The 11191-nt window shown below is 42.9% G+C and overlaps 1 protein-coding gene across 1 annotated transcript; it reads right to left on the bottom strand.

The window, feature by feature from the left end:
* Window positions 1–4591: 4591 nt before the first annotated feature.
* SIRPB2 (signal regulatory protein beta 2) lies at window positions 4592–10877 on the bottom strand. Its single transcript, XM_049779509.1, has 5 exons — window positions 10802–10877; window positions 8307–8672; window positions 6570–6911; window positions 5701–5766; window positions 4592–4638 (listed from the first exon to the last, which is right to left on the bottom strand). The coding sequence occupies exons 1-5, from the start codon at window positions 10875–10877 to the stop codon at window positions 4592–4594; spliced, it is 897 nt and encodes a 298-aa protein (XP_049635466.1).
* Between the last annotated feature and the right edge of the window lie 314 nt (window positions 10878–11191).

Genomic DNA, 11191 nt, shown 5'->3' on the forward strand with positions numbered 1-11191 from the left:
TATGGAAACAAGTAAAAGTGAATGGATCAATAAGCTATGGTAACTAAATTAAACATGTTTTTATTGAAACCATTGTGATTTACAGAGTTATTCATAGGTGGGTTTCAAAAATACAATGTTTCAGGGCCAATCCTACCACCAGTGTCAGCCTCCCTCCACCAATGTTCCCAAAGTACAGTTCATGCCACCAGCCCAAACTAATTTCTTTTAAAGCTGTGGTATATACACACAATGGAATCCTACACAGCTGTAAGAAAGTATAAATAAGATCATGCAGTTTGCTATATGTTTGGAGCTGGAGAGTATCATGCTGAGTGAAGTCAGAAGTAAAGGGTTAAATACAAAATGTTATCTCATACTTGGAATTTAAAGACACACATTAGGGAAGAAAGAACAATGGCCAAAGGAAACAGAAGTGGAGTTCCATAGAAGTAAACTTACAGGGTACAACAATGGAAGGAGTCTTTGGGATCTTAGTGGAAGGAAGTGGGTACCCAGGTGGCAGGTGCAGTGTTAAAATGATGTATGCGTGACATTATATTAGCAATATTGTAAATTACAATACCTCAATAAAGATTTTTAAGAACCAAGGAGCATAGTCATACATAGAATTTATAAATGTTGTACCTACATTATGATTTACCAGGTCTAGCAACTTCAGCCAGGCAGGAAGTTGGCCTACTCCTCCTTCAAGGAGTTCTCTTCTGATCATCTTAAATAAAAGAGCATTATCTATCCCTCATTTTGGCACCTTTCAACTGCTTATTCTGCTTCATTCAGCCTCCAGTTCTCATTATCATTATATATATGTATTACTTATCTAATACTTGTTGTATGACTTTACCAGAAGGATATAAGCTCTAAGTTATCTTTTTTGTTTTATTTTTAACAAAATAATTAGTGTCTGCCTGCACATTGTCAGCAATAGACTATAAGTTATGACTCCAGAAACTTGGTTTCTGGATAACTTGGTTAAAAGGTAGGTTCCTGGGTTCAAATTTTAGCAGAGATAATCATCAAAAAGACATATTTATTAGGTAAAGTGCTTTAAAGAACACATACACTATATTGCATGAGGGGAATGAGAATTAGAAGGATGGAGAGGTCATGGTGGAAAGTTTTGGAAGGTGGAAAAATCACAGAGAAGAGGTCATTTAAGATGGAGAGAGTTCATCCTAATGACTGGGCAACCGAAGCTGAACAGGTAGGTCATGGTGGATGGACAGGCCATGGAAAATGAGAGGTAGTCTGACTTAGTTCCCATGGAAATATCTCTGGTCTGTTTGCCAGGGTTTATTTTTGAAAAGTCCCATGGAATCCAGTAGACATGGCCAGAAACGCCCTAAACTTTCTCTATACTCTCCTCCTGTAGTTGCTCCTCCCCATCGAGGTCATCACAAATTGGCAAGATTACTGGCTTGTAACACAATAGAATTTTTTTTCCTAACATAAACTTTAAATAGAGGGACACTTCTACCAGACTTCCTTATTAAACAGATCACAAACAGAAAGACAGGGGCCGGGCGGTGGCGCTAGAGGTAAGGTGCCTGCCTTGCCTGCGCTAGCCTTGGATGGACCGCGGTTCGATCCCTCGGCGTCCCATATGGTCCCCCAAGCCAGGAGCGACTTCTGAGCGCATAGCCAGGAGTAACCCCTGAGCGTTACCGGGTGTGACCCAAAAACCAAAAACAACAACAACAACAACAACAACAACAAAACAGAAAGACAGACAAAACAAATACGTAGAGGGGAAATTTTGAAATAGTTGGGTGGGGTGTTAAATTCAGTGCACCACTTTGGTCTGTGATTTGACCTGTATGGCACTGAAGGTGAAAAGGGTAAATGGGGAAAATAATCGTTGGGACTGGGGCATTAAAGGACTAGAAATGAGCTTTGTAGGGCAGTGTCAAGGACAGAATACAAGATGAACATTCTGCATATGTAAAATAAATGCATAGAATACTATCAATATATATTGTCCCTGTGAGGTTTTTAAAATGGAGACGAATGAGAAAAAATTGCCAGTGACTGCCCCAACACAACCCAGCACAACATCTGCCTGCCCTCCTCCCCGTTCCCCTCCCCCATAATGTAGGGGGACTCCTATAGAGTCCACTCTGGCATCCACTTTCTGGCCACCTAGGCCTGCACTCAGGGATGGCCCGGAGTCCAGGGGAGAAAGGGGGACAGCAGGGGGCGTGCCAAGCCTCCAAGCACCACCCCCCCAAGCTAGGGAGAAGGCCTTTGGCCTGGGGCCTCCCCAAACCTCAAGCCTGGCAAGAACTAGTCTCCAGAACCAAAAAGGGAACCGAAAGCCACACATCTGCCCGCCCTCCTCCCCGTTCTCTTCCCTCGTAATGTAGAGAGAGGGGAGAAAGATTGAGGACCCCTATAGAGTCTACCTGGTACCCACCTTCTGGCAATTTGGACCAGCACCCAGGGAAGGCCTGGAGTTCAGGAGAGAAAGAAAGGGACAGCTGGGGCCTGCCAAGCCTTCCAGCACCCCTTCTGCCTGGAGCATCTCCACACCTCATGCCTGGCAAGAGTAGCCTCCAGAATCAAAAAGCCACAATAGAATTTTTTACTTATCCTCCCCACCCAAAAGACCTCCTCTTGGACAGTTGTCTAAGAAAGATAAAAGGATCTGGAGGCTATGCTGGACAGTCCTCTCTCTTTTCTCTTCTTCACCATGTCCCTTGAACAAATGTATTCTTTTTTATTTTGCTTCATTTTCTTTTGGTTTTGGTCCCACCCAGCTCAGCTATGCTCAGGGCTCCTGAGCATTGACCAATGTATTTTTGTTTGTTTGTTTGTTTTGGAATCACATACAACAATGCTCAGGGATTGCTCCTGGCCCTGTTCTCAGGAATCATTCCTGGAGGTGCTTGTGGGACCATTGTGGGATGCCAGAGATAGAAGCTGACTTGGCCAAATACAAGGAAAATGCTTTATCTGTTGTATTATCTTTCCAGCCCCTGGCAATGCATTCTTTTGTTTATTTGTTTGTTTTGGGACAATACCTGAGTGATGATCAGGGATTACCTCTGGCTCTGCACTCCCTGCACATCACAGGCTAGTTCCCGTCATTCCTAATTTTGACCCACTAGTACCACCCAAGTTGTGATGAATATGCATCTCTAGATAGGGCTAAATGCCTAGTAACTCTGTCCTCCTTTATGCTCCCCCAATGGAAATGGCAATACAAAAGGTGTCTTTTTATTTTTTTAACTTTATGTTTATTTTTAAATTATAATTACTTTATATAAGCACCGTGGATACAAAATTGTTCATAATTGAGTTTCAGTCATAGAATGTACACCACCCTTCACCAGTGCACATTTCTCACCATCAATGTCCCCAGTTTTCCTCCCACATCCCCACCCCTGCCTGCCTCTGGGGTAGGCATTTTACACTCTATATATTCTATTTTGACACTGTAGTCTGTATTGCATTATTGTTACTGAATCTCTACAATACATATCATTTATCCCCTTTCAGCACCTAATTCATGTCTAGCGTGATAAGTTCCGATTATTCATTGTCATAGTGGACCCTTTTCTACCCTAACCACAATCACTGACTGCACTTTGTGGCAAGCTTCCTACCATGAACTGGTTTTCCTGACCCTCATCTACATTGTCTCTGTAAATTATTACCATGCTGTCTTTTAAAAGGTATCTTTTTTAGAGCTGGAGTGATAGCAGAGCAGTAAGGCATTTGCCTGGCACACTGCTGACCCGGTACAGGCCCGAGTTCAATCTTCAGCATCCTAGATGTATCCCTGAGCCTGTCTGCCAGGAGCTATTTCTGAGAGCAGAACTGAGAATAACCCTTGAGTGCTGTTGGGTGTGACCCAAAGGCCCCCTTCCCTCCAAGCTATCTTTTATAGCTGGAAATTGAACCCAGGTATCCCACAGTTGTCTGCTATGCAGGTAGCAATTACTAGTTAGCTGCTGATATTTATATCCAGGTTGTTCAATAACAATTTTTAACTGAGTGCACCATATCCAAAATAAAGACTAAATTTCTCAGGCTGTAGAGATAGCATAGGGGTTAAGGTGCTTTCCTTGCAGTCAATACGGGTTTGATTGCTAATATGGATTTGATTGCTAGTATTGGATGGCCTAAAAACCAAACACCCACCTTGCAAAGACTACATTTCCTGGCTTGCAGTGAAAGACAATGTAACCACATGCCAGCCAATTAGAGGTCAAGGGGGGACAAATTCTTTATCCTGCTCTTGCCTTAGGATATGGATCTGATAGCTAGGAAATCAAGGGTTCCTGAGCCTTAATACTAGGAATCCTGAATTAGTATTGCTTGATCCATTTATGCTTAAATAAGAGAAATCAAAAAATTGTTTTGAAATTGTTTTCTTCAGAGTTTGTTCAAGTTTCCAAGTCTGTATTTAACTACAATAGACTGCCAAGACAGTCACAGTGGACAAGGCACCAATGGAGGAAATGAGGAATCAAGGAATAAGTGGCGGGCCCAAGAGATCTGAGTGGGCAAGCTCAGAGATGCTCAGGGAAACTTGGGCTGCAGCAGGAAGAAGGTATTAGATAAGGGACCCAGAGAGGCTTTGATGGTCTTAAATAGGCTGAGAAGGCAGAGGAGGACACAGAGGGTGGATATCAGCTGCAAAGTGGGGAAATTTGATCAGATTTTACTGAAACCAGCTATAGGGAATCAGGAGTTCATTATGAGGCTTTGGGGTTCTCTGTAGTCTCAGGCTGGAAGTAGAATAGTGGAGGAGCCCTGGGCCCTCTATAGATCAGGGCATACATTCTGGGATGGAACCTTCCCTCTGTTTCATACTAAGATGTGCAGCTCTGTTGGGTCTTGAGTCCTGATGTTTTCCTTCGAAGTGTTCTCCATTGGTTAACCAGGGCAAATAGGAGTAGAGCAAAAATCACTAATTTCAATACCAGGATCACAAGTAGAAGCACAAATAGGTAGCCTAGGACACAGAGGGGAAGAGTTCAGGACAGAAAGCTGGTGAGGATCCTCTATCCCATACCTCAGAGCTCCCCTGATGAGGTTGGGCCCAGCTACCAAACAACCTGTAGGGTCATGTCCTCTCTACTGGATAAGGAAGTCAAAGACTTCTCTTCTCTGTCTCAGGCCCCAAGACTCTGCTTGATAGTCTTCTTGTATTTTGATCATCTTGACAACATCCTTGACCTCTGATGGTGCATAAACCTGCTGCCATTTTGACTGATGGTTCAGCACCTTTGTCCCACAGGGATAGAATATGATTTGACCACTTTCAAAGCAAATTTTTTACCCACTGTGCTATCGGTCTGGCCCCTACAATTCTTATTTTCTCTCTCCCCCAGATCACAGAGCAGGAACCCAGAGTTCAGAAATTAGCAACCATACCATTAGAAAGGGAGTTGATGTAAAATGTCAGGTTATAGGATCAAGTTCATAAACACTGATATACAGTTTCACAAAGAACCCCACACTAAAACACCAGAAACTCACAACCTCTCAAATTATATTATCTGAGAACAGTTAGCATTGGCTGTTAGAAGGTGCTTTCTGGATTTTTGGTTCTCAGATGAGATGGAGCCTTGGGAAATTTCTTAGTAGGAGATGAATCTTCCCATGGCCAAACCTTGCTATGGAGATGAATCTTCCCATGACCTACCTTGCTATGGAGGATTGACTAACTCCACTGCAGGCAGACATACTCACCTGATTCATATGTCCCATCCACATATGAGATGGTAAATCCTGTATTATGGGGTGATATGGAATTTGCTGCAAGAGAGAGAGAGAGAGGTCATTTCATAATTCCTTTCGGTCTTGCCACTTCCTGAGCACTTCTTGCTAGGGGGTGAGGTCACTAGATGATCCTACCAGTTTCTACCTGGGATAGGACTAGAAGTCCAAAGTTGTAACTCAGATGGACTGGTTAGACCTGCTTGAATAGCTCTGGGGTAGGGACTTTCTGATTAATACATCACCTATGACAGCACAGAACAGATAACAGGGTTGTAATCAATGCTGATCGAACCAGTAATAATTTACATCAGTATTCATTTTTGGAGGGCCATGCTCAGTGGTGCTCGGGGGTCACTCCTGGCTCTGCACTCAGAACTTGCTCCTGACTGACTCGGGATACCATATGGAATGCTGGGGATCTAACCTGGGTCAGCCATGAACAAGGCAAACTCCCTATCTGCTATACTATCACTCTCAAAATTAATATATTTTCAACTGGGACATATGGCTCCCTGTAGGCTCCAGGACAGTTCTAGATGAAGAACAAGTAAATGCAAAAACAGCATGAGACTAGAGGGGCAATTTGTAGGATATGAAGGAGACAGAGAAAGGAAGCAAAAATCAGAAGGAAGCCATGGCTGGGAAAAGAGAGGGACTATTCATCTTTGAACTTGAAAAAAATAAAATAGGAGTTCACCAGAGAAAAGGAAAAATACATTCCAGGCAGAGGGAAAAGGTATATAAAGGTTGAGAAAACATTGCTTGTTTAGGACATGGGGAAAATACTTTGCAGATCATCTTCCCCTCTCTCCTAGAGTACCCAATCTAATCTTTCTCACCTTTTACTTTCAGCCTGGTGCCTTGTCCAGAAAGGTATTGCCTATTGCGTTTCCTCTCAAACTTTGCACAGTAGTAGGTGCCAGCATACTCTGCTGAGACTCCTTGCAGAAGAATGCTAAAGTCGCTTTTGGAGGTCTGGAGGGCTGTGATATTGGGTTGGGATATGCCTCCAAAATTGTAAATGGCCTCTCGGTTCAGGCCAGCTCCCCGAAACCATCTTATGGATCCTGGGGGACCAGCTCCAAGGACAGTACAGTTCAGGGACACATTGTTTCCAGAGCTCACCAACACTAGCTCCTGGGGCTGGATGATCCACAGGTCTGGCTCTGGGCCCTCAGCATCTGACACCAAAGAGAAGATCCTTATTGTTCTTTGCCCTTGCATTTACTTCCTCAATCATGCCTCTTTTCCCTTCCCTGATTACGTCACCCAGCCATTTTCTCTAGTCCCTCTTCCACAGCCACCTCTGTTCATTCCATCATTATTTATTGGCAATTCACTCAGTAAAATCATCATCAGGCCTAATCTGCACTTGTGCCAGGATTGAGGGAAAGCAAGCACAAGTCCCACAGATATCAAGCCCTGTGGAATGGTAAGGTATATAGTCTGCATATCCTGAAGACTCTAGAAGCTCTCAGTCCACTAGTGGAGATGAGCCAGAAAATTTCCATGAGTGTGAAAACCAGGAGAATGCAAGGACCCAAAGGAGGTACCTGTCAGAGTTTAAAACATTCCAGAAATTTCTGCTTCAAGTTAGAATGAACTACCTCCTCCCTTCCATGCCAACAGTTCTCAGCGTGGCCTGACAAACCTTTATCCTTTTTTTTTTTTTTTTTGGCTTTTGGGTCACACCCGGTGGCACTCAGGGGTTACTCCTGGTTCTATGCTCAGAAATAGCTTCTGGCAGAGTCGGGGGACCATATGGGATGCCGGGATTTGAACCATCATCTGTCCACATGCAAGGCAGACGTCCTACTGCTGTGGAATCTATCTCCCTTCCCCTTTTTTTGGGAAACCTTTATCCTTTCATTCCATCACCTGAAGGGCCTTTAAAGTTGTAATTCTGTTGCCTGTTTTACTTGTGGAACTCTAGTAGTGCATACTATGGACAGAGCTGATATAAGAACACATGCCATTGGATAAGAGTCTCAGAATGGGTATTTAGGTTTCCTTGGGTATATAGTAGATTAAGAGATCAGCTCAGTTCTTCTGGGCTTACTCCTGGTTCTATGCCTAGGGGTCATTCCTGATAATGCTGGGGAGAGGGGGTACATGGTGGTGGCATATATGATCCAGAGATTTGAATAAAGGTCGGCCTCATTCTTGACAAGTACTTTAATCCCTGTATTATGTCTCTGGATCAACATTACTATAACCTCATGGGAGCTGGGATAATTGCTTGTCTCTTGACTTTGGACCTAGATGCTTATTTTAGCCAGTAGAAGTTAGATATTAAGCAAGTAGAAGCTGGACATATACTTATGGTGTTGGGCCTCACCCCTTGGGTTTTTGCCATCTTATGAGATATTTGGAGTGGTTGCTCACATCCCCAGTATAGACCCTAGATTATGACATTTGGAACAGAACCACCCTGGCTGCCTGTCAATGTGTGAATGAGATGTACTTCTTTAATATTAATATTCAATATAATTCCATTGAGATTCTGGTTGTTCAGTGAGATTGTGAATAAGGTGACTGGCTGGAAGGAAGGCCAGAGCAGAGGATTCAGTACGCACCCCTCACAAGCACTGAGGTGCCCTCCTCCAGTTCCTTTCTCGAGCTCTCATCCAAGTCATCAATCCCTTCACAGTGGTAGGTGCCAGCATGCTGTCTGGTGACATTGTGGATATAGATAGAATAGTCACAATTAAGTGGATCCAATGGCTGCTGGATCAAGGGTGTCACTCCAGGAAAAAAGCCGTGTTTAAAGTTATAGATTTCCTGCTGATGCTGGTTGCTTCCCTGGACCCACTTTATTATGACTTCAGCGCAGGCTCCAACTACTGTACACCTCAGTAGGAGGGTCTCACCTTCTGCCACCAGCATGGGACCCTCAGGCTGTAGCACCTGCCAATCGTTCCCATTAACCTGTTCATTGGTTCCTACAATGAAGGGATGGCAGAAGGCTGATGGAGGAGAGCTTTATATATATATATATATATATATATATGTATATATATATATGTATATATACATATATACATATATACATACACACACATATATCAATATCTTTATTTAAGCACCATGATTACAAGTATGGTTTTAGTTGGGTTTTAGTCATAAAAAAGAACATCGTCCCACCAGTGCATAGAAAAGAAAAGAGAAGAAAAGAAGGTTAAGAAGAGAAGACTAGAGAAGAAAAGAGAAAGAGGAGAGGTGAGAATGGTTGATACGTGAAACATGAGTGGTCCTCAAAACAATTATGCTGAATAAAAGAAGCCAGAGTATAGTGGGTGCTTATCTTGCATATATGAGAACACTGTTCCTGAGCCCCAGCAGTGATTCCTGAGTGCAGAGCCAGGAATAAACTCTGAGCACAGCTGGGTGTGGCCCCCAAACAAAAACAAAACCAAACTCAAAGCAGAAAACAATGATAAGTTTTGTTGAGTATAAGATTTAAAATGTCACACATAACTTTGAGCTTAGAAGGAAGGATCCCTTTATTTTCAACCTGGCTGGGACTGTCTGTTATTACATTTGTAAAGCCTTTTGAACAAAGGACATATGTTTTTGTTGTGCACTAGGCCCTGAAAACTATGTGGCTGGCATGGCTCTATTTATTGTTTGCTTAGGCACACTAAAACGGGAAAATACTATACATACCAATAAGTTCTTATCTAATAGAGATGGGAACACACAAATCTTGTAGTGCAATGGGATTTTACACCCTGAACACTGACATGGCAATGACCTGGCACAGGCCTCAGAAGAATGGGCATTCTCCATTCACCCCTGATCTAGGGAAGACATCTACAAAACATCCAAGGTTGTCTATAACATCACCTGGAGGCAATCCTCTACCAGGAAAGACCCTACAGCTGCTCTGACATGGATCTACTCAAGAGAGACTTCCCTTAACACTGAAAAGACTTAACAAGAGCAATGACCTCCTTACTGGACAGGGCTTGCTGTATTGCCCCTTAATTGTGAGGTGAAACTATAAGATACTCCACACCAGCCTGACGTCAATGTAGGATGTGCATATTCCAGGATCTTTAATACAGAAATCTGATGCCAACAATAGGACTGCGTGAAAAATAAAACTGTATTGGCACTACAGACAATGACTTGGATTGAATAAACTAGTTTGCCTGGAGCCTAGAGTTGATCTTATGCCAGGAAACTTCAGAGGTAGGGTCTCCTTGTATTTAGACCAAGGCTATTCCTTTCTATGACCCCCATATTTTGGTGGGCCTATGCAAACAATATTTGCCACTCTAACACCGTTTTTACTGTGCCCTTTTGAATAACCCCCCCCAAAAAAAACCTCTTAAACTTTTGATGTTAACTTAAACTATATGTATGTGCATGAATATATAAAAATACTATGCCTTCAAAGTTAAGGAGTCACATAAATCTCATGGCTTTAGGTTGCTTTGTATACTGCTAAGAAATATTATAATGTCCTACAATCTGGGAACTTGTGGACAAAGTAATTGTACATGGGTTCTGCCTTATTTTTCTTAATTTTTTTTGACTGTATGTTCAATATTTAGGCGTCAGCAAGGGGATTTCTTCTGATAACTCTGTTTATGGGCGATTGTTCTTTCACTGTAACTTTACCTTGTCCTCTTTGCATCATTGTTTCTCAATTAAATTGGTGGTGGGAATCCTGCAATGGTGAAGGGGGGTGTTCTTTACATGACTGTAATCATACAACTACAATTATATTTGTAATCACGGTGTTTAAATAAAGATAATTAAAAAAAAACTATGTGGCTGGTTCTGCTGATTACAATTAATGCAGCACTCCAAGGAAGCTCCCTTGGAACCCTGTTACATTGAAGAGAGACAGAAGAATGTTTTTCTTCTGACTTGGCATCTGACTGGGCATACTAGCCAGAATGCAGCTACATCAGCCTGGATCCTAGAACCTCACTACACTCTACTGAGATCCCAAGAGTTCTTAGCTCTCCCTCTCACACCATCTTGGTGGGATCAAGCCCCTGCAGGGTCCATGGTACCCCTTTCTGAGGTCAGCAAGGAATAGATTCCAGGTAGCACTCACCTGAGATGACATGGAGCAGGATCAGCAGCAGCAGGAAGCATTGGGGTGAATGAACCAGATAAGTGTGGATAGGCATTGCAGGGCACTTCCTGCACCCTCAGGAATAATTGCTGTTCTGTTGTCTGGTAGCTGCTGGAGTCCAATGTACTGTTTGTTCAAAAGGCTGTTCTTGCTTTGGGGCCAAGACTATTTTGGGAAATGTTTTTACTGCAATATAAGTTAGTCTGCTCATACAAGAGGAAGGAGGAAAAGTGTGTGCAATTTCCGACTTTGGTGACCAGGCAGTGGTTCCTGTAATCACGCTTTCAAAATCTTTCTAAACCCTTCCTTTAGGAACTGAGCTGGATTTTGTGTCAAATATAGAATCTGCCTTTTCTGGCTGTGTGACTG

This window comes from Suncus etruscus, chromosome 9 (assembly GCF_024139225.1).
Source record: "Suncus etruscus isolate mSunEtr1 chromosome 9, mSunEtr1.pri.cur, whole genome shotgun sequence".
In the NCBI taxonomy this organism is placed as follows: Eukaryota; Metazoa; Chordata; class Mammalia; order Eulipotyphla; family Soricidae; genus Suncus; species Suncus etruscus.

Bases quoted from the DNA above. Each gene is read 5' to 3' on its own strand.
- SIRPB2 (XM_049779509.1), bottom strand. From the start codon at position 10,877: ATGCCTATCCACACTTATCTGGTTCATTCACCCCAATGCTTCCTGCTG. The intron at 8,673-10,801 runs GTGAGTGCTACC...CCTTCATTGTAG, and splicing joins CCTGCTCCATGTCATCTCAG to GAACCAATGAACAGGTTAAT. The intron at 6,912-8,306 runs GTGCGTACTGAA...CTTTGGTGTCAG, and splicing joins CACCTCAGTGCTTGTGAGGG to ATGCTGAGGGCCCAGAGCCA.